The 22,623-nt window shown below is 40.3% G+C and overlaps 3 protein-coding genes across 3 annotated transcripts; 1 reads left to right on the top strand and 2 right to left on the bottom strand.

Moving 5' to 3' along the window:
* Positions 1-612: 612 nt before the first annotated feature.
* On the bottom strand, positions 613-7,849 carry LOC311497413 (mannan-binding lectin serine protease 2-like). The gene is made up of 11 exons (XM_084557713.1): positions 7,710-7,849; positions 7,295-7,493; positions 7,032-7,212; positions 6,284-6,409; positions 5,842-6,035; positions 3,951-4,101; positions 3,737-3,852; positions 3,567-3,648; positions 3,347-3,472; positions 3,185-3,259; positions 613-3,086 (listed from the first exon to the last, which is right to left on the bottom strand). The coding sequence occupies exons 1-11, from the start codon at positions 7,721-7,723 to the stop codon at positions 2,311-2,313; spliced, it is 2,040 nt and encodes a 679-aa protein (XP_084413839.1). The 5' UTR covers positions 7,724-7,849; the 3' UTR covers positions 613-2,310.
* A 544-nt stretch (positions 7,850-8,393) lies between these two features.
* Positions 8,394-18,132, top strand: LOC311497416 (tumor necrosis factor receptor superfamily member 5). Its single transcript, XM_084557716.1, has 8 exons — positions 8,394-8,526; positions 8,689-8,814; positions 9,249-9,392; positions 9,495-9,588; positions 9,927-10,003; positions 12,023-12,133; positions 14,970-15,095; positions 16,837-18,132. Exons 1-8 carry the CDS (start codon positions 8,454-8,456, stop codon positions 17,016-17,018), a joined length of 933 nt encoding a protein of 310 aa, XP_084413842.1. The 5' UTR covers positions 8,394-8,453; the 3' UTR covers positions 17,019-18,132.
* A 188-nt stretch (positions 18,133-18,320) lies between these two features.
* rbp5 (retinol binding protein 1a, cellular) lies at positions 18,321-21,220 on the bottom strand. The gene is made up of 4 exons (XM_084557718.1): positions 20,730-21,220; positions 20,200-20,384; positions 19,716-19,817; positions 18,321-18,907 (listed from the first exon to the last, which is right to left on the bottom strand). Exons 1-4 carry the CDS (start codon positions 20,803-20,805, stop codon positions 18,854-18,856), a joined length of 417 nt encoding a protein of 138 aa, XP_084413844.1. The 5' UTR covers positions 20,806-21,220; the 3' UTR covers positions 18,321-18,853.
* Between the last annotated feature and the right edge of the window lie 1,403 nt (positions 21,221-22,623).

Below are 22,623 nucleotides of genomic sequence, written 5' to 3'. Positions count from 1 at the left end.
GCCTTGTTTGTCTTGGCAAAATCAAGTCAACACTTGACTTTGAATTGCAGCGAAACAGGAAAATAATTTCTGAAATAATTCCTCTAAAGCAGAGAAATAGGATGATCTTGTAAATTACACACGTCAAATGGTGAGTAAACACATCACATCATTATTTTTAGATTATGTGAGTAAAATACGTACATGTTTGTTTGGAAATAAGTGCAGCCTATAGTTTGTCTAGGTTACTGTCCCTTGAGACATGAAGGAGGTGCTTACATAAGAAGCAAGGCTTTTGTTTTAATTGAGGCTCAAATAGTGAACCAAGCCACACGATTTTCTTACCTTAGTACAGTTCACTGATTAGAATAACACTCTTATAAGAAGATAACACAAAACTGTGGAATAAAAACAGTGTATTTATTCTTTTTCATCAGAGTCCTGTGGACATTTTTCCTCTTCAAGTGGATGTATACAATTTAAGTCAAATAAATCATAGAATTTCAATCTCAATATAGACAATTAACATTTGAAAATAACTTAGGAATAGAAATAACCTGTTTGATTTTGTTTTCAAACTGCTTATTTCAACTCCGGGGTCATTCAGGCACAATTTTTATTCTACCACTAGAGGGAGTTATTTACATTTTTATGACGTCCTCAAACACCTAAAGCGAGACAGCCACTGGTAAAACAGCTGTCAACACGTTGAAACAAATGATTGACCTCTTGATTAATTAGTTCTGTGAAAACACTGCGTGTAAATTAAAGTGATTAATGCTTGCTGCATTAATTAATTATGCCCCCAAAGCAGTCTTAAACTGAGAATATTTCTGCTGTGTCCCATCAGCGTTTCTTTGCTTGCTTTTTAATATTTTCCCAGAATTCTGAGGTGTTGCGGAGAAATAAACTGGAAGTATGTTGCCATGGTAGCAGCAAGTTCGCTCTTTGCTTCACAGCTAACTTTTTAGCTTAACCTAAATTTTTTTTGTGTTTATTTAGCAATGTGGCAAACTATTAGCATTAAAAGTATGCCGAATTGGTTATTAGCACCTCTCGTAGGCACAGCATCTATAAATGTGGAGATAACTGTCACTGGATTGCTTCGATGCTGAAGAAAATTTAAAAACGTTAAGAAACTCAATTCATTTCTGCTGTAATTTGGAGCATCTTTTTCATGTCATTTCGTCAAAAATGCATTTATAGCTAATGGACACATGAAACAGCTTATGGTATCCCCGGAAACCTTAAGTTACATCCTTTTCAAAACTATTTGTATTACGTTTGTGTGTGTCCTGATTTATAAGATTTTAAGGATATTAAGGATACCTTAATGGCCTACATGAGCTGTGTCTCACGTGTTGAGCAGTAGTAACTCAAGTTGTTTAGAGGGTCAAAGTACAATAACTAAATTCCCGTAGTTATATGAACACCAGGCAGTTCATCTCAAATTTTCAAGCAGTGTTTCTGACTCTTATAAATACCATATGAAGAGGTTGCAACGATAAGACCTCTTTCATGACACATGCTACTGAATGCAGCACTACAACAATTATACAAAGGAAAGTAAAAAAGTACAGATCATTACAAAAAAAAAGACACAAGGCACAATTAACAAACGTAATCTGATTTTATGCTCTTAATATTAATTAACACCACCAAGTGGTAGTGGAACAATACTTGTTCTCCAATGCTGCAACCTGAGAAAAATAAATAACTTCAGAACCACGTTTATTAAAGAGATTGGATACAAGGTTACAGTCTTAACCATTATATTTCAGAAATCTCAGTGACCACTATTACAGGGAGCTACTGGTCGTCCATGGTTGTCTATAAACATGCATATTACTCATGCATAGGTCTTTAATGTGAAAACACCTTTGTCTGTCTGTACACTGCATTGTAACTTATTATGGTCAGTTTATTTTAATGTGACAGATATGAATAGGGGTAACACTTTCAGTTGTGATATTAATTGCAATCATCGCTATAAATAGTGCGTGGGTGTCAAAATACTAAAAATGTGATAGACCTGAATGTCGTCTCTTATCACCTGTAGCACAGAAGAGGCAAGTTAAAGACTATGCAGGAGTTTATGTAGGTGTCTCTTAAACAATAAAACACACAATATCTGTGAGTGATTTGCAAACATTTCCTTTAATACAAAGATGAACTGTGTAGACATAACTTGTTATTGTCATTGAGTTATTAATGTTGGCGCATTTGATTACAAGCTGTTTATTTTCATAAGCATTATTATTGTATAGGCCTCAATCAGATTTAATTATTGGATTTAATAGCTAATAGTTTTCTTAGTCATTCGTTCTCTTTCTAAGATTTGTCTTCGATCTCCATTGTCTTCTTAATCCACTCTACGTAATTCCCAACCTTGGTATAATAACCCTTGTTGCGCAGCTGCCGACAGGGGGATCCCCAGGACACAATGCCTGTCAGATAGTAAGGCCCTCTGCTTCCAGACAGCATAGGTGAAACAAAAGGACCACCACTGTCTCCTCTGCAACTGTCCTTCCCATCTGCTCCAGCACAGAACATGTTATTAGTAAAAGTCATGGCTTCATTGTTCTTTGGCAACACTGGCGTTCTCTGACAATCACTAAGGGCGTAGGCTGCAATATGAGCATATTTTAAAGACTGTGCCACTCTCCTATCCTCTGTGAAACCCCAGCCTGACACTGTGCCTTGTTCATTTACCAGCACACCTCTGTTTACCTCTGGTAGGCAAATGGGAAGGAGATTTGGGCTAAAGTTCACTCTGGAAGTAAATCTTATCAGAGCAATATCATTGTCATAATTGTTTTGCTGACCCTTAGTGTAGCCTGGATGAACTATGATCTTCTCACTTTCTATGTTAACAGCATTTGGCCTCTCAGTATTTACATTTATCAGTCCACCTGAGAGCTGCAAAGACGTTTGTTCAAGCCCTTCCACAACATGAGCTGCTGTAACAGCCCAGCGATCATTGATCAAGGACGCTGCTCCTCTGGGACTGGCAATAAAAAGTTGCCAAGGTATGTCTCCAGGTCTGGCAGTCTCACCTCCCCATATTCTGCCTATACCTCCACTGAATGTTTCAGGTTTTCCACAAACTGAAATACACACAAAAAAATAAAGAAATATATGGTCAGATCTATAAATGATTGGTGACTGCTATGAAAAAATAGAAGAAAGGCATTTATAGTCCTACCTGCAACGCATTTAGGCATCTTAGTGCTTCCGCCAGCTGATACCCATTCTCCACTAGCACTGCAAGTGTACGTGTCTGAAAGAGTGAAGAAGAAAGCACATTGGTGAGACAATAATAGATCTGTAAAACCAAAATAAATGTGTCCAAGTGTCCCATAATCACCATCTCCTTCCAGAGCGTAGTACTTTGAATTGCAGTTAAACTGAATTTTGTCCATATACTGAGTGTTTGAGCCCACCCGCTGTAGGATGCCATCATCAGGGACGTAAGGAAAACCACAATCCACAACTGTATACATGGAGGAAAAAAAACATTATGAAAGTGTCCACAAAAATAAGAAACACAAACTGGAACGACAGACATTGGTTGCAGTCAGACTCACTGTCACAGGTGTAACTGGGAGTCCATCTACCGGTGCTTTGGCATGTAGCTTCATACTGTGTTGACAGGTCCTGAATGCCTTGCTACTTTGCAAAAGGAGAAATTGATTAACTTCGTACCTGATTAAACTTTTACATCAAGTGTTATGTTTATGCTTGTCTGTGTACTCACAGTATTCAAAACATAGCCAACGTCACAAGTTACTGTCACTATTTCACCCCGATCATATTCTGGTTTTTGAGGAGTCACTGTAGAGTTTGAGGTCACCACTGCTGTACAGACCTTGTCTGCAATTAACATACAAGAAGAACAGTGATGATCATTTATTACAAGCTTCTCAACAAATACTCTTCCTGTTGTGGGTCAGATGAGGAGGCCTTTGTACCTCTGGTCGTGAAGTGGAGAGTGAAACCTATGTTTGAGCCGAAGCCATCAGATGTGAAGCGGATTTTGATATTGTGTGAATGAGTGAGGAGAGGAGAAGGGGGAGGTGTGTTGCCACAGAAAGGTCCCAGGGTGCCAGACGGGGTTTCAATCTGCAAACAAAACAACAGGTAAATAGGTAATGTCACTAAATTATTATTTCCTGTGATCTGGTGAAACATGCAGAGGCTCATTACTGGTCTGAAGCTTGGACACATGTTCTCATTCATGGGTTCTTCTTTATTTATAAAAGTTTTTATAGTATGTCACATATTTAAATTCCTAAAATTAGCCTCTATTTGCCTTGATAGTAGCTTTGTTCTCTAATGTTATTATCAACTCCACAAGTTAGTCACCAGGAGTGGCTGTCAAAAGTTATTTGGTGATAGTTATTCAAGAACCACATTGTTCACAAAAGCTATCAAACAATGAATGTAGTTCTCATGAGGATCGCCTCATAAAAGACTAAGAGTTACCCCTGCTGCAGGTGATAAATGAATTCAAATTACCAGCTTCAGAAATCAACAATTAACATGATCTCAGAAGAAAGGCCCCATCTGTGCTTCCCAGAATTCAAGTAGCAGACACACATCAAGTAATGTTGGGAAGAGACTGTGTGAATCAGGCCTTCATGGTCAAACAACTACTGGGGAGACCACTGAGAGGGAGAGAAAAGCATTGATTGCTAAACTAAGAAACATAAGGAAATGACATTAGAAGTGGTTTTGGTTGAAGATTGTTTTTTTAATAAGCACTAAGCATAAGTCAAAACTACTGAAGAAAGGCGTGTTAATGATCTGAAGTAGATGAGTCAGAGAGGGAGCGAAATAGAAGCCACAGGATTCACCAGATAACGGGAGGAGACTGTGTGAATCAGGGGGAGACCAGTAAAAACAAGAAAACTCTGAGCTAGAAACACAGGGAATGGACATTCCAGTGATTTTTAGTTTCTACGGCACAGACAGGGTGAAGTGACGGCATCTGTATGTGCGGTTCCCGCCACAAAGCATGGAAGAGGAAGTGTGACGTTCCCCCTGCACTTTGCTGGTGACGCTGTTGGCACTATTGGCTTATTCAGAATTCAAGGCGGCACTTAAACCAACAGTTCTACCACCACATCCTGATTTTCGCTTAGTGGGAGAACCATTGGTTTTTGAACAGGACAGGACGCAAGCCAGAACACACCTCCAGGTTTTGTGTGGGTTCTCTGGCCAAGAAGCAGAGTGACGTGTGACACGACTGTAAATCTGCACAGAGCCACAACTGACGAGTGTGGGAGGGCACCAAGAGTCTTATGACAAATGTGTAGGAGTTTTTTAGGCGGAGACCGGAGATACAGTGCAAGCAGCCACTGGTCTATTTATGTGAGAAAAAGGAAGACAGTGTGACAGGGCAAGAAGATTTGAAGTTCTCAGGAAAAAAATAAATGTAGAAAACACAGGGAAATCCTGGAGAAAAGCCAGATTCATTCTGCACAAATCTTACTATAACTTGGTGGTACAAGATTTGTTTTGCCCCAAGCACAAAAAAGCTAATGAGGAATGGCTTAGAGCAATAATGTTCATTAATATATATTACTTAAAACTGATTAAATATACTTGAGTTTAATGCTTTAAGACACTGAAACTAAAATGATTAAGGGGAAGAGTCAGTACTTTTTACAGGGACTATATACAAAGAAAAAAAAAAACACGCAAATGCGTAACACTGGGAGTCTTTAAACGTCCAAAATAGGATGTTCACTCGATGTGAAGTCCTTGCTTTCAACATTTCTGTCTATAGTTCCTGTTTCTTTCCTGACACGTAAAGTTAAGATTTTTATGACATAATACATATTCTGGCTCAACACTTACCCTCAGTGCATCTATACACTGACCATCAGGGCTTTGTTCCACATCGAAAACATCAGAGAACTGCAGCTCTAGCTGGAGGTGGTCCTCCACTGACAGGGTGTACTGACAGTTTGCGTTCTCTGCATACGAACCAGACCAGGAGGGAGTGGATATGTCACCTTGGTTCAGCCCTGACAGGTCCTCAGTACAACTCACTGTGATGAAGATAAGAGTTCACTGTCATCCCCATCATCAGTTTAATCAACATAATTATAAGTATTACACAATCAGCCTCCTCTCTGCCTCTTTTTTTCCACCCATTCGATCACTTCTGCTTCCTCTATTTTCCCATTTTCACTTCATGTTTCAGTTTTGCTGGCTTCTTCCTTGATTTGTCTTGCTCTGTTTCGTTTAACCTGTTAACTCCTCATTGAGCGCTTTCTGCCATTGAGATTATTTTTACCAGTGCAAGTGTGTTTGTCCTCGGCCAGGTGGTAACCGTGGCGACAGGAGCAGTGGTAGCCTCCGATGACGTTGTGACAGAACTGGGTGCATTCGTTGTTTGGGTCATCCTCACACTCGTCAAAGTCTAATGGAGGAAATTAAAAAGTTTGGATGTAAAAACAGGTGTGGCTCATTGTCAGACTCATTTAACTCTATAACATGTCAATATCAGATTTTAAAACCTTGCTGCTTTTTTTGCGTGTTTTGCCACGTTGCATTTGGCGAAAAAAAGAATTAACCCCAGCATCTGTCCCTCCCTAACACACTGTATGTGATGGACAGTTTTCAGTGGAGTGGCCCGTGATTCCGCTGCTTGAAGTTGTTAGTCATTGTAGCACTGTGAGTACCGTTGAAGTAAACCTAAAGCCTTGATGGTTCAAAGTCAACAGAGGCATGTGCTTTAGTTATATATTTGGCTCATTATTACATTAAATTTAACTGTTTAGTGCAAATCTCTAATTTAATAATTAGCTTTTTTTTTATTTTTGATACAAATACATTAAATTAAATTAATAATTTTTTTCTGGATCAGCTTCAGCAACTATAAACTGCACCCATTTGGATTTCTTTTCCAAAAATAACTTTCCTTAGAGAATTGTGTGTGTATGCACGCAACAAACTGAGCCCCTCTATATATAGATATAAGGATAAATACAATGGACAGTACAAGTCAGTGTTTTAAATACTTTTTCTTCACTACTTCTCACCTTGGACAGTGTAGAAGCCTCTAAAGCCAGTGTGCCTCTTGGTGTTTGAGTAGTCAGAGTGGAACAGAAGGGTGAGGCAGCCACCTGGAGCGGAGAGGAGCGAGGGATTTACGGTGGCCTGAAGCTCCTCAAATTCCCTTTTTCCGCACAAAACTGAAATCAGGTTTCCGTTTGAAAGGACCTGGAGATAAAAGACACAGGGTGTAATTGGAGTGCCGATATCATGCGGTAACAATGCCTTTTTAAAGTATTCATCATGACACCTTCACTGCATCATTTTCACAGTCTTGGCTGTCCTCCAGGTCCAGGTGGATGAGCCTGATGGAGAGGGTGTGACCTTTGGGGGCACACCTGCTCCAGTTTAGACTGGCATGAGGCAAGTATCCACTGGGATACCCCGGAGACTCCACCCATCCCAGGAGCATTGAATAAGTGGAGTGGGAGAACAGGAGAAGCAGAAGACTAAGGGAAAGTGAGTAAAATAAGAAAATCAAAGGGTGAAACAGAATGAAAAAACTAACACTGGTTGAATTGTGGAAGAAAGCCTGATGAGACAAATATACTAAAGTTGCAATGCAATGACCAGATTAACATCTTACACACATCTCTTGCAAATGCACTAACATCGTGGAGGAATCATCTGATTTATTGTACAAAAATGCAAAACTTCAGACCCACCTTAATCTCAGCATCGTGATCCGATCAAATCTCTTCTCAAATAAACTACCTCAACATCTCCTCTTCCCCTTTTTCTTATTAATTTACTTTCCAGATCACCCTCTTCCTGTTGCCCCCCTTCGCTTCGCAGTCATATTTTTGCACCCGTAAGCAGTTATGAATCTATTTGCAGATTGTTTTTCTGTGCATTTGCAGTAACAAGGGACTGACTGTGGGTTAGTGGGGTGGCAGGAAGACAAAGTGAGCCACAAACTTCTCAGAGCAGATGCAACTATATAATTTCTCTTGCTGAATAGCATTCCTCCGAACAAACATGTGCCAACAATGGAGCTGGAGCGAAAGGAAGGGGTGTAGTAGAGAAAGGAAATGTCTCATTGTGCTGCTTAGTTTTGTGTCGTTGGGTTGCCAGAATCAGCCTTTGGTCCTGTAGCTACGGAAACACATGCGCAGCTTACCTCGAAGTGAGAGGGGTAGGACAGGAAGGAAACGCGGAGAGACAGAGACACAGAGATAGAGAGACGAAGGGGAAAACAGCAAATGAGGGTCACTGGGGTTTTCCACTGTGTAGGATCAGAAAAGACATGAGCAGTAGGTAATTCAGAGTGAGGAGGGGAAACAAATCTTTAGTCACAGCCAGATCAGACGTCAGAAAGAGAGTGGAGTCAGAAGAACGTCAGATACAGAGGTGGCTTAAACTCTGATATTTCAAACAAAGGAGGACCACTGTAATCGAATGTGCTACTAATGGCTAACATGAATTGCACCGGTGAGGATAAGTACTTCGAAAATGGGACTTGCTGTGATCGCTGTTCTGCAGGTCAGTCAACATCACAAACTTTGAGCTACTAACATTTATTTTCTCTTAGGTTAACAAACCTATTTACAGGACTCTGCAAAGCGCAGCGTTGGTCACATACTGTATATAGTATACTGCGTTACATGACATCAAACACTTCTTTGTTTTCTCTGTTCTCATCAGGAACATACCAAAAAACTAAGTGCGACGGCAGTAAGAAAACAGAGTGTGCCAAATGTGAGCCTGGGCAATACACAGACACGAAAAATCACTTGGCGCGTTGTCATGTCTGCAAGAACTGTAATTCCAGTAAGTCAGTCAAATACAGTACAGTCAAGTGCACATGCATGTATTCTGTCTGCCTCAAAAAGCAAGAAGCAAAGTTCCTTCCTCTTCTCCTTCTGCTGCCTTCTTGTAAAGTAATAAGATATGTGTTGCAGTTGTTTCTTTGTGTGAACAAATCCACTTCTTTAATATCTTCCCCTTTTCCATTTTTAACTCACTGCTGTGAAGTCCACTGAGCTTAGTTCAGTTTTACATTTACACAGTATTGTTAGCACGCATTTCTAAGGCAGTGGGGGAATTTACATTTTCAATTTAAAGACGATTTAAATACATTACATTGAAGACATAGAAAGTGGAAGCTCTTATCTCGTCATTTAGTCTCTCACACACCCACATGCACTCGCAAGGAAAAGAAGTATACTCCAAAAACTAAAAAAATCTCATTTTCACTGTTTCAGATAAACAGCAGATTAAAATAAACTGCACAGCTGCACAGAACACAGTGTGTGAGTGTGTGACAGGTTTCTTCTGTTTTAATGATGGCTGTGACCACTGCAAGAAACTGTCCACCTGTGAAGTTGGTTTTGGGGTCAAAGTTCAAGGTAAGGGTTATTTTAAAAGTAAATGATCATGTTCTCCAACAGAAATTCACATCTGGCCAGAGTCCCGTACAAACTGGCAACTGATTCTGTTCCTTCTTGCAGCCACTCGCACAAATGATGTAGTCTGTGCTCCGTGTGAAAATGGAACCTACAGCAACGTCTCAGATTTCCACTCACCCTGCAAAGCACATACAAGGCAAGACCATGTGCCCACTATTACTGTTATTATTATTGTTATTATTAAAGGTGAAGGCTTGCGTACTCTATGCAAATTGGTAAACCGTGACTGAATTATTCAGCCATCAGCACAAAGTAGAAATGACTGTCTTGGTTTCGGTTCAGTCTACAAACTCGAAATATCCAACATCCCACAACACACCTACGATACTGTAACTATATTTCTTCCACACTGTAGGAATAGTGTGGTAACAGTTTCTTGATTTGTCTGAGTTTTCTTTATTTTTTACAAAATTTTAGTGACACACACACAAAAAAATAGTTGTTTATTTTTGCCTTATGCTGTTGTTTCTTTAGCTGTGAGGATTATGGAAGAGAGGTGAAAATTCCAGGGACCTCTAAGACTGATGTCGTCTGCGGGAACTTCAAATCCAGTAGGTCTACTGTTTGATTTTTTACTTGTATCGTGACATTATAATCAAATCTCAGTATTTTTTTTTTATCTTTTAAAAAAACAAGCTTATGCAGTTTATGCAGCGTATGTTCTTACTGTGGGTGACTCACTGAGTTCCTGCTGACCTAATGTCTCATGTCTCTGTCTCATGAGTAGTTATTAGGAAGGGAAGCAGAGGTTGTACAGATGGGAAATTATTCCATGGAAACAGCGTAATGCAGCAGCTGGTGTGTCTCTGATGGGAGATGGGGGCAATTGTGTTGTGACACAATGCTCACCTTTAGAGAATAAAGGTTAAAGCTACCTTTATATGAATTTTATAATAACAATAAAACTGAGCTTACAGAGCTCACCACTCTTACAGCATTTAATGGTGTGGTGGTTTTGAATACCTTGGCGTGATTGGAGATAACACTTAATATGAACAAGTTGGTGTAACTGAGAGTTGGCTTCAACATTGAATTGTGGCTGTAGAAGGATTTGAGGAATTTTGCAGCTAAGGCAGGATGCAGTTCCCTGGAGAAACTCGACAGGTTCAGAGGACTGTTTCACAGTGCAGATGAGGATGGAGCTGCAGTTGTCAAGAGTGGCCTGCAGTCTACAGCCACATTAGAGGCTTTATTAAGCTGTACAGTGCTGCTTTGAGTTAGATGTTAATGTCATCATGTGCTCATTTGCTCCACAATACATTAGCTCTGTGTCCATTTGTGGGCATTTACTCATAATCCATATCACTGGACAATATGTACTTATCTATATTTGTCATGTCATTCATCCTGAGGTGGAGAAGGGCATCAAAACCACAAATTTGAAGTCATGGTGGATTTTTGTAGTGAAATTAGAGAATTGCTATTACATCCTTTGAGAACAACTTAGTTCCAATCCAAACAGTTTAGTCTGGACCAAAGTGGTCGACTGACCATTCGTCCTTAATGTTATGCAACTAGCGTGGCCAAAAGGACTGATTGCTGGGACATGTGTCTGCCAGGCTTTTTTCAATTAACTGCCTCTCCAAAGCCACTGCCGATGGCTACAAAGGTACTTACGTATTGAGATTTAAGCCGCAAAACAAGAGAGTCAGATTTGATACACTCTACATCCATTTAATCACAGGCACCATAGATTATTTTTCTATATAAAAAAACAAAACCTGGGTACTGTTGAGGGGGGATCTGATGAAGGTTCATTTTCACTATGTTGTAAATGTAGTTGTTGCGGTTTCATTACATTTACAAGACTGAATTTTTTTTCCATCTCGTGTGTTTTCACATTCTACGCTCATGTTTTTTAATGTTTCCATTTCTGTCATATCAGCCTCTGAGACAGATTATTCAGCTCAGTCCAGTCAGATAAGTAGTAAAACACAAAGTGAGTAGAATATGCAGGTATGCCTCAGACTAAAACAGATCAAACGTGCAGGAAATGTACCCATTTATCACGCTTATATGGGGGAAAAAAGTCTTAACATAAAAGGAAAAAGCTACTCTTAACGGAGACAACAGTGGCACCCACCTTGTTTTCGATGGCGTTTACTTCATCAAACATATAGGCAGCTATACCTTAATAAATGAACACTCATAGTTATACGTTATAACAATAAGTGAGAGACAGTGTTTATTGTTTGCTCATGTGCCTCTGTTGTTCACAAAATGAGTACATTAATAAATGCCTAAAATGTGTATAATAAAATCTTACATCTACATTATAGTGAAACGTAAACCACTTATTTAGCACCCTGTGCTGCTTATATATGTCACCAGAAGGGGTCTGATTTGGGTCAAGTTACTGTGATGATAATTTACCAAATATTTAAATATTAAAAAATAAATAAATAAATAAATTGTAATTTTTTTAGTCGCAGTTACAGTACTCATTACCATGCTGGGAAACAAGAGTAGTATTCAGTAATCCCTCCTCGCCAAGAAGTAACAATATTCTTATGGAAATTCTTGTGTAAAATAATTCCTCTAAAAGCCCTCTTTTTCTCTTTGTCTCTCAGATTGTCATTGGATGTTACCTGCAGGCCTGTGGTCAGGACTCGTGCTGACCTTACTTGTCGTGTTTGTTGTCCTCCTCCTCCTGAGGGTCAGACGCAAATCATACAAAACAGGTGTGTGCCACGTGTCACGTGTGTCGTGTTTTAACTTTGTTTTTCTTACATTTTTCTTCTGATTCTTGTAAAACAAGAATCTTCCTGATGAAACGACGAAGACGTGTGCAAGCATGCCTACTCACCAGCAGTAACTACTCATGTCGTTAGCCACAACTGTGAGATTGATTTGCTTTGAAGTCATACAGTTGAAGGTCACTTATCTCGCTCAAACATAACCCTCCCACTGTTTCCTTGCAGTGTATTAATAACAGAAAATCAGACATATTTGCATGTCTGATACCATTATGTAAATTAGAATTCAGTGCAGCTTGGAGTTCATTAATGTAGACACAAAGAAGTGTGATTTCTGTTGGTCTTTTGCACAAAAGCAGTATATTTTTAGAGTCTTGTAACCTGGTGAAATGCACAGCTGTTGAATGTGATGCTAGATGAGCTTCAAGGAGGATGGCTGAATGGGGAAACCACATCCTGTACAGCTTCAGCTTGACACACTTTTTTGGTATAATGTGACGCACACTTCACAGGCAGCTAACTCATACTGAGAAACAGGTCCTACGTCTGCAGCACAGTCACAAAATGTTCATGTTTTGGCTGACAGTGTATTTCACAGACAATTACTGTATTTCCAGAGAAGTAATGTGCTAATACTGGAATCGGCACATGAAGTACAAAAAGTGAGAGATGTGTCTTCAAGAACACAATCTGATGTGTGTTTCAAATCTCACATGGCATTATCAGAGTTTTTGAGTCATTTGGGTTCACAACAACTGATAAGGTTCATTGGGGCAGAGAAAACACTCTTTGTTCTAGTCACTACAGTATGTTAGTATTTTCCTCGTATTCAAACATATCAGCATATCTTCAGCGGCTTAATTCAACAGAAATTACTAAAATGCACATTTCCCTTCTCATAGTAGTGCTCTGCCATGTTGACAGTTTCGGTTGTATCTACTGAGGTTTTGGGTTACTCTAGGATTTACTCCAGTGAATTTGCTTCCATGAAACTCACTCACTGTAATGTTTGTATTCCTAGAAAAAAAAATAGGTCACCGCTGGGTTTTTCTTTTTCATTTCAGTTTGAAAGACTCATTCTGATTATTGCTGCTTCACACGGACGTTTGAACGTCACTGTACAGAATCATATCCGTGAAGAATTTGACACTAGAGAGCTGTTTTCATATTGATCTGCTAAAGAGAGGAAGTTTCGCGGTGGTCACTTTCACTCAGAGATATGCTCTGAGAAAGCTTTGCTGACTATTTAGAAGCCAATCATGGCTCAATATCCTGCTTACGCGTTATGTGTAAACTTGAGAATAATGAGATTTGAGTAGATGTTTACATCTATGGAAATGAAAATTCGTAGAGTCTGGACTTTCAGCGAGGAAGAATTTAATCTGTGTGTTGATAAGCGTATCACACCTTCAGTCCATCATTTTAAAATGCATCTGGAGGGGACGTGTCACTGGATTGGATTCAGGCCAAACATCTGATGTGGATCTCTTATTTCTTGTGACTTTGAAAGGAAGCTAGACAAAAAAAGAGACAATGATTCAGAACACGTGTGATGCAGGCAGTAAGTCATATTACCACAAACCATGTGACGCAAAACAAATAGAGGTCTTTGGTTGGTAAACCATGCTTGTGAATGGAACTTGCATATTACTGCAGCAATGGCTTGACAACCTTATATGGTTACCTTTTTGGCCCAAAATACTTGACATTGTTACCTACCCTGACAGCTGTGAGTCACATATGACTGGGTGAAAAAGGAACACTTTGACTCTTTTTACAACCACCTTTCAGTAAAACAGGAGGCGAGTGTTTGATGCTGAATGGATAATTTTGCTTCAGTTTTGAGTCACAATGAGCTGCGGAAAATCTCAATTTTTACAAATTTATTAATAAAGATGTACCTTTCCAAGGAATTATAACTCATACAGTTCGTACATATATGCATCATTTATCAAGAGAGCGATACTGATGGCAGTTGTTTGTCAAAATCAAATCGTCCCTTCAAGACTGCTCTTCACGTGAAGAAATATATCTAGGATACAGGCTTGTTTTAATCAATAATCAGGAGGGCACTTGAATATAACCTCAGAGGATTTGTCTATAGGTCGATAAAAACCAGCCTCTGTCAAAATGAGGGAAAGAGGGAAGTGTCAAGAAAAAACAGGAACCCAAAGTGCAATCGCATCTGACAAACATGGTGGTTCTGTTGATGCACAAATATGTATTAGGCCACATTTCTTCACTCAGCAGAAGATCCTGAAAGTCGCTTAATCTCAATCCAATTAAGTTATATTCCAATCAAGAGCATTACCATAGAAGATACAAAGTCTTCTTCTGATGACTGTGACTCGATTTTTATTTACTTTACTTCATGTGTGTCTGTCCCATTTGGTTTGACCCCCTATTTTTGCTGCACTTTATGTTAATGTTAATATTTACCATAGAGTTTGTTCAGTATTAGTGTAGATACTACTTGAGGACTGGGTTGTATTGTGTTTGTCTCCTGTCTGAATAAGCACCTTGGTCACAAGAGTAATCTGATCATGTTGTAACATTTACACTTTAAGCATGACGCATGTCTGAACACGGTCTAAAAGGAGACAGATTAAAGGTTAGAAACATGCAGAAAAATGCAGATAAAACATGCAAAGCACAATTATTAATGGTGCTACGGAGTGTGCTGAGTATTAGTTTTTCAAAGATTTTTACTGCCACCTACGGACCAGTTGTGCGTGTGTTTTTCCACAGAATCGGGTGCATGCGAGGTTAAATTGTATTCTTTTTCTTTAACCGTGTCTGTGGCGTCTTCTCTGTGTGACAGTGAGATCCAGTGTTCCTGTTAAGCTGGTGGAGATGGTTCCAGCACCACCCGTCTCTCCCTCCGAGCTGTCACACTGCCAAGAGACCTGCACCATTGATGAATGCAAATTAACTCTCTTTGACGCAGGTGATAAAATCTTTCATACACTCCAGGTTTTCAGTTTTCTACAACTTTTCAAAAATTTTCCTAAATTAGTCACGACAAAAGATTAACGTATAAATTAAATGTGAACACAGAAATGCAATAATGTAAAGACAATATTACTTTTTAGCAATGCTCTTTAGGGATGGCAATGCCAGTCTGTCAGTCCGTCTGTCTGCCAGTTTGGTCCTGACTTGAATATCATATATTGCCATGAAATTCAAATTTAGTTTATTCAGTGCTTTGATTTATGTCCAAATAACTGCAAAACTACCGACAATTCAACATTACATTTACTGTTGAGTGCTAGTTAGCATGGGTTAGTATGCTAAAATGGAAGAAAATGCATGTATTAATATTAAGTCAGCATACTAGGTGTGTTATTGTGAGCTGGAGTTTGCATTAAGCTCAAACTACATGCAGTTTCACACAGCTGAAAACAGGGATGAAACATCCGTGTGTCCTGACAGTAGACAAAGAGATCCCAAACAAAGAAATGAAACAGAAATGTTATGTTTTAGCATTTGTTTATTCAAGAAAATGAATCATCTGTTAAAATGAAACCCTTGTTTGGTGTGCAACAATAACAGCAACTAAATGTTTCCAGTAACTACTGATCTGTCGTCTGCTCGCTCGGGTCCTTCCACAGCATTTCTATTGGACTGAGGTCAAGACTTTGACTTCACTTTGTTCTTCTTTAACACCATGTACTTGGACTGTCTTACTGCATCACCCAACCCCACCCCAACCCCACACACGTTTCTTAGATGGGATGAGGTTCTGATACTGGAATGCAGTGTTGTTGTTTTCTCCAGACATGACGTCTCTGATTTAAACCAAGCAATTCTACTTTGGTTTCATCTGTCCACAAAACAATTTCCCTGTAGTCTTCCGGCTTGTCTACATGATGTTTAGAAAACTGCAGATGGGCAGAAATGTTCTTTTTTAAGAGCAGTGACTTTGTCCCTGCCACTGTGCTATGTACACCATGTTTGTTCAGTGTTCTCCTGATGGTGATGAACATTAACATTAGTCAATGTGAGAGAGGCCTTTAGTTGTTTAGAAGTAACCCTGGGTTCGTTTGTGACCTCTCAGACTATTATGAGTCTTGCTTTTCAGTTGTGTTGAATCTCCTCCCTTTGTTCACAATCTGCCCGTCTGTGGATTTGTTGAAACATTTTCCAGCCTGATGAGCAACAACAACAACTTGTTTTTTCTTAGCTCCTCAGAAAGCTCCTTTGTCCATGTCATCATACACTGCCACAAACATGTGTTCTGAAGATCATACTGAGACAAATCCCTGATTGTTTTAACCTAAACAGGGAACTGAACAACACCGAGTCTCTTTAGATTGATCAAAAACACTTTGAACACATGGACTCTAATTTGGCCTTGAAATTAACTTATAGATGTAGAGGTGCACTTACTTTAGCACCTCACAGATATGTAATATTGGGTCATTTTCTTGAATGAACAAAGTGCAATGTTTCTGTCTTTGTCTACAGTCAGGACAATCCTAGAAGCTGAGCACAAATGAAGCTATCTAACATGTGTCTTACGTTGTCTGTCTTGGTCTTTCCTTTCATCTATGTCATCTATGAAAAGTCTGACAATCTTCCAGAGACAGAAACACTCAGCTCATTACGACTGTCTCACGGTTAACATAGTGCCAAAACATGTCTTCACTGAAGGTCGCTCACACTGATTTTTTGTTTCTCCTTCTCAGATGATAGTCCAGTCATTTGCGACATACACCACAGCTTGGACAGCAGCCTTTCCAAACTGAAGCCTTCAGTTTCCTTTGCTGAATCCAGTCACATCAATGGAAACTCAGGATACTGCACTGGCAACTTCCTCCGGTCTTACTCAGAGCCACAGGAGGACGAGTGGTGCGGGACAACTGATTAAACGTTGCTTGTCCCTCCCTGACGGGAGACACTGCAGCTATTTTTATGACCCTTGAATTGGACTTATTTATTCCTCTTTTAAAGAAAGACTTTCAGGTGAGTTGAAGGTGGGTGATGGTTTGCTGCCACCTGCAGGACTTTAATGGGAACAGCAGCTCAAGTAATCAGTGTTGTGTTGGCAACTAAGCCAAAACAAAAAAAAAAAAAAACACTGGCGTAGCTCTTTACTTGAGTAATTACTTTTGATGTGAATCAGTCTTAATGAAGGAGCTTCACAAGTGAACACGGCACACTGTGCTCTGTAGCTATAGTTCAGTGGTGTCTGTATTTTCGTACTGTCAGCAATTCGTAAATAGTAAAATATATATTGTCTTATTCCTCTGCAGCAGAGACCACTGTCCACTGTTGGTCTACTAAAAACCCATCAGTGAGCCACATTGTTGCACTGGATTACATGTCCCTTTACTACCCCTTTCGCGCTACCCCACAATCTCCTGTATATGTACTGTGAATGCATAAACATCTTTGGCAGAAAACATGCATCAATCAGCCATAACATAAAGACCACCTGGCTATGATCACTGGTGAAGTGAATAACACCATTTACCTCATTATGAAGGCCCATCAGTGGGTGGGAATTATTTGGCAGCAACTGAACATTTTGTCCTCAAAGTTGATGTGTTAGAAGTGGGAAACATTTGAGAGACTTTTTACAAGACTGGTATGACTAGATAACTGGTCAGAGCAAAACTGTAGCCCCTGTGGCGTGTTTCCGGTCTGCGGTGGTCAGTATGTATGTATGAAAAGTGGTCCAACCATAGTCATGGTTGGTACATACCAGGTGGTGGTTACACAGCCACATAGGAGAGAGGAGAGAGATCATCAAGGTTAGTCACTTCGGCATTTAGTGGTTTTAATGTTGTGGCTGACCCAACTGAGACCCCAACTGAAGCAGAAACAATTGATCTCAGCAGCGACAAGCTAGTGAAGTCAGAAAGCACTTAAGAGACTAAATAAATCGGTGTTGAATTTCTTGTTCTTGATGCCAGCCTTATCTCTTAACGTAAACTGTTGTTGTCTTTTTTTGTAATTTTACTTTTAAATTATGTTTACTTTAACTTATATTGTTCCACCTTCAGTCAGTTATTTAGGTTAAGAAATGTACATGTAGAACTCAACTTTTTACTACTTTTAGAGTACACTGTAATGCACATTTTTTTTATCATTGGTTTTCAATATTTATGAAAGTGTTTTTAGATACCCACGGGTTAAAAAACTTCCTATCTTGTGATATATTGAAGACACAGACGGAGGGAAACATGTCAGATGTGTGAACTGTTTATAACATTGTGAAGACAGATGGTGCAATATGAGGAAGTAAGTTGGGAATGTTTACAAAGTCATTTTGCTCTACTGTATTCTTCTCTCTGTTATTAGGACCAGGCCAGACATGTAAACAGTACAACAGCATTTTCACAAACATTGAGTCTTATTCTGATCCTTCAAAATTATGTTGATTATAATAAAAATGCTACAGACATGATCATATTCTTGTAACAGCTACTTTTCTATAAGGTTATTGACACAAGTCTTCAGTAAACTCTTTCCCAATAGAGAAATCCATGTTGAAATACTTCATTGGCTCCCGTTGTCGGGTCATGAGGGATTTCTTTAATGGGATTCTACAGACACACAATCTTCCTCGGGGCAACGTTAATATGCGAGAGAAGACGGGGGGAAATTTCAAGGGCTACACTTTGTTAAAGGAGAGCTTTGTCTTTCGCACACAGTACAGCCACAGTGACACACACACGCTGAGAGAGTCAGTGTGTGACTTCAGTCTGCCTTTTTGAAGACTTGCTTGGCGATGACGCCTTGAACTCTCATCTCCTGCAGAGAGGAGATGGCAAAGAAGAAAGGTTGAAAATGATTAGTGCGAATCGATCAGACACATCAAAGAGGAGCTAAATGAGGGATACACAAACCTGGCCTCGCATCCGAAACGCTGCTCCCTCACCTCTTCCTTTGACCTTGTAATCCGTCTCTTTCACCGTTTACTTATCTCGCCTCTTTTAGACCCCCCTCCCTTCTTCCTTCCCCCGCTCCCCCTCACTCACCCTTGATTAGTCCCTCGCCTGCCCCCTTCTCCTGCATTGTGTAAACTCTACAATCCACCCTTTTAAGCCCTGACCCTCGCTGGCATTTCTTTCCCAATTCTCTCCTGAAATTAGCATCAGTAAGACGTTGTTTTGTGCAACGGGTATTAGAAAATGCCACGAGCGCTTTAACTGAACAACACTCATTGTTTGAAATCTTAATCAGCACTGACAGATAATCTATAAGCTTCTACGCTTTTAGAACAAGAACTTTCTGTTGCACTTTACAAAGGACACTCCTCTGCCTCTTTTTCCTTCTTTTTTTTCGCTTAAACTAATTCACCTCACAACCAAAACTTTTAACAAAAAGCCCTGCACAACGGCAGCAGCAGAACGAGGGAATGAATAACTTGCACACGGTGTCTTATTTGCATGTTCTCCCTCATTTAGCATATCAATTTCTGAATCATTTTCCCTTTAATTTTCCTTGTTCCGTCTCCCCCTCCCCTTGCTTCCTCTGCTTTGGCCTCTTCTTGACCCTCTTTTCTCTCTCTCTCTCTCTCTCTCTCTCTCTCTCTCTCTCTCTGTCCATACATCCTTACCAAATGCAGCTTGTCACCCTCCAGCCAGTGCGTCCAGCCTCGTCCCTCTTTCTCGCCCCGCTGTACACAAACCAGCTTGTCTCCTTCCCAGCTCACTGTGGTCTGCATGAGCACAGAGATGCTATGTTAGTGTGTGCAATTGGTATGTAAAGTAGCAATCAATCACTGAGGCACAATTGGTTTCGTGCAGCGCAAGTTTCTTTCTTTTTTCTATATTTGGCCGCGGCTTCTGGACACAGGAAGATGGTGTTTATTGTAACTTCTGAAATAATTGGGTTTTTTTTCTCACATTCATCCCTTGCAGTTCAAGCTGGGATTAAAGCAGCAGGCGGTGGTTACAACACAAAACCATCACAGCAGTAGGTGAACTAAACACACAATGCAAACTCGCGCGATAAGAAGTATTTTCAGTGTAACATCCAGCCTTTGTACTTGTTCAAACAAGTCAATGTGCATATTCAGAGAAAGAAAAGAACACACACACCTGACAGGTACGACCATCCACTGGCCCCAAGTCTTCGGTAAACTCTTTTCCAATAGTGAAATCCATGATGAAATTCTTGAAGGTGGTGAGTGTGCGGATTTTCATGGCTCCCGTCGCCGGGTCATGGGTGATCTCTTTTGTGGGCTTCAACAGACACACAATCTTCCTCAAAGCAAAATTGATATCTGAGAGGAGACGGGGAGAAATTTCAAGAGCCATAAGGCACACTTTGTTGCAGGAGAGCTTTGTTACACAGAGTACAGTCACAGTGAGGAGGAAGGGAGTGGGTCTGGGGTCATGTAAAGGACAAGGTGGTGATTTCATTGCACTAATGTGCTGCTGCAAATGAAGATGGTCCACATCAGTGAATCGGTCATTTGAGATTAACCTTTAAAGAGTACAGCAGCAAAGCAATGATCAGAAACAATGTTCATTCAAATGAAACGCAATGACCGTGCATGTAACGGAGAAGGGTTTAGATGCTAAGAAAAGGAGATTAGTATTTGATGCATGAATAAATTCTCTCGTACCTAAAGCTGCGAGGTAGCCGTCCATATTCTCCGCGTCCACCATATGATACGTGCCAGAGTAATTGGGTTTAGACATTTTTTTTTCTCCTTTTGATCCTGCTAAAACTTTGTTCTTGCTTTTTCACCCGTCAGACTCCGGAGATCAGTCGCCGCCTTGTTTGGTATCACTTTCCCTTGCGCAACTTCTTTGGGTAATGCCTGGATTTGACGTGGCTGCGCGTAAAAAGAGATAGTTGACTCCCCTTTTTTTGCTGTTGTTGCACCGAGTTTTAAGCCGGGTTACACAACAGGTCCGCTTCACAGTTTAGACGTGCAACTCCTCTCTGGTGGTCACTCGACTAATGCAACGGTTTTCAGGCAGCAGAGAGTCACTCCGAGATTATGTGCAGGGCCACATGCAGGGGGAGGTTCATTCATCTTCCCTAATGCTTTTTTTCCCCAGATGGATCAGTTTCAGGGGAGAGGCGGCGCTTCGGGTGCAGTGGGTGGGGTGACAAAGGATTCAGCGTGCTGGTGTTCAGTTCACATACTGGGAGTTGGCCAGCTTCGGGCGTTTTAACGAGGCTAGAGATAGAGGATAGAGGTAGGCGGAAGACACACTCTACATCCTTTGTATACATCCAAATATGCAAAATCTCTAATCTTGCTATGACCCCTTCCTGCAACACGCTCCCAAACTATTATGTGTTGCAGCTTTGTAGCATTTAGTAGCTTTGGTTAATTGGTGAAATGCAGAAAACTTTTAAGAAGCTGATGCAGTCAAACCTAGGTGTTAGCATAAAGATAAGATGGTCATTTTTTTTATTGAAATTTATGCAGTTTAATGTCGTTTTACTCTATTTTTGCAAATAAACAACTGAAGTTAAAAACAAATCATGGAATCATTCATAAACCAAAATATATTCTAAACTTTTGACTCATCATAGTAGCCACCTGTGTGAACACACTTGTGGCATTCTTTCTAAAATGGAAATCCAATATTTTGTATATAGACAGTTCTTCTCAGTTGTGTTGCAGTAGTTTCCATCAATGTGTGGCACTTGTAGCGTGCTTTGCGTTCTCTCTTTTGTCCAGTTTATCACAAACCAGCCTAAGTCTGGAGACTGTGCTGGCCACTCCATGTTTTCAAGCTTGCCATCTTGTTCTTTTTTCCTACGGCAGTTCTGGCATAGCTTGGACTTAGGTCATGGGTTATTATCTTGCTGTAGGATGAAGCCCTGACCAACTAGGCACATAACAGAGGGTACTGCGTGGTGTTGCACAATGTTGTAGTAGCCGTTTCAGTTCAGAGTGCCTGTACCGAGCCCCAGACCATCACACTTCCTCCTCCACGTTTGACAGTTGATGTCACATACTGAGGAACCATCATATCACCTGCTCAACGCCGTACAAAACGTCCGCACGATGAACCGAAGATATCCAGTTTTGAGTCATCAGTCCATAACACCTTCTTCCAGTCTTCAGTAGTCCATTTGCAGTGTTTCATGGCCCAGGCAAGCCTCTTGTTCTTATTCTGACATCTTAGCAATGACCTTCTAGCTGCCAAACCTAAAACTCAAAGTCTTCTTTTCACAGCTGAAACTGACACTTCTGAGATTTCTATGACCACTATTAAGCTGTGTTTGAAGCTATTGACCCGTGAGCAGCCTATCAAATCTGTCCTCTGATTTTGTTGTGGCTTTGGGTCTACCAGACCTCTTCCTGTCGAGAGTTTCCCCCAGTTTCTGAGGGCCTTTTGATGGTGAAGGAAACTGTACTCACTGACGCCTTAACTTTCTTCGCAATTTCTCTGCAGGAAAGACCTACATTTTTAAGTGTTATGGTGGCCTGTCTGTCTTCCATTCCATCACCTTTTTCTCGTCATTTTTAAAGCAACACACTACAAATAATGCTC

Source organism: Chelon labrosus (assembly GCF_963514085.1).
Source record: "Chelon labrosus genome assembly, chromosome: 12".
NCBI lineage: Eukaryota > Metazoa > Chordata > Actinopteri > Mugiliformes > Mugilidae > Chelon > Chelon labrosus.
This window is presented reverse-complemented; position numbering and strand designations above follow the sequence as displayed.

Bases quoted from the DNA above. Each gene is read 5' to 3' on its own strand.
- LOC311497413 (XM_084557713.1), bottom strand. The intron at 7,213-7,294 runs GTGTCATGATGA...TTTTATCTCCAG, and splicing joins GTGAAAATGATGCAGTGAAG to GTCCTTTCAAACGGAAACCT. The intron at 3,087-3,184 runs GTAGGACTATAA...TGTGTATTTCAG, and splicing joins GATGCCTAAATGCGTTGCAG to TTTGTGGAAAACCTGAAACA.
- LOC311497416 (XM_084557716.1), top strand. From the start codon at position 8,454: ATGGCTAACATGAATTGCACCGGTGAGGATAAGTACTTCGAAAATGGG. The intron at 8,815-9,248 runs GTAAGTCAGTCA...TCACTGTTTCAG, and splicing joins CTGCAAGAACTGTAATTCCA to ATAAACAGCAGATTAAAATA. The intron at 10,004-12,022 runs GTAGGTCTACTG...TTTGTCTCTCAG, and splicing joins CTGCGGGAACTTCAAATCCA to ATTGTCATTGGATGTTACCT.
- rbp5 (XM_084557718.1), bottom strand. From the start codon at position 20,805: ATGTCTAAACCCAATTACTCTGGCACGTATCATATGGTGGACGCGGAG. The intron at 20,385-20,729 runs GTACGAGAGAAT...GTCTCCTCTCAG, and splicing joins CGGCTACCTCGCAGCTTTAG to ATATCAATTTTGCTTTGAGG. The intron at 18,908-19,715 runs GTAAGGATGTAT...TCCTCTCTGCAG, and splicing joins AGGGTGACAAGCTGCATTTG to GAGATGAGAGTTCAAGGCGT.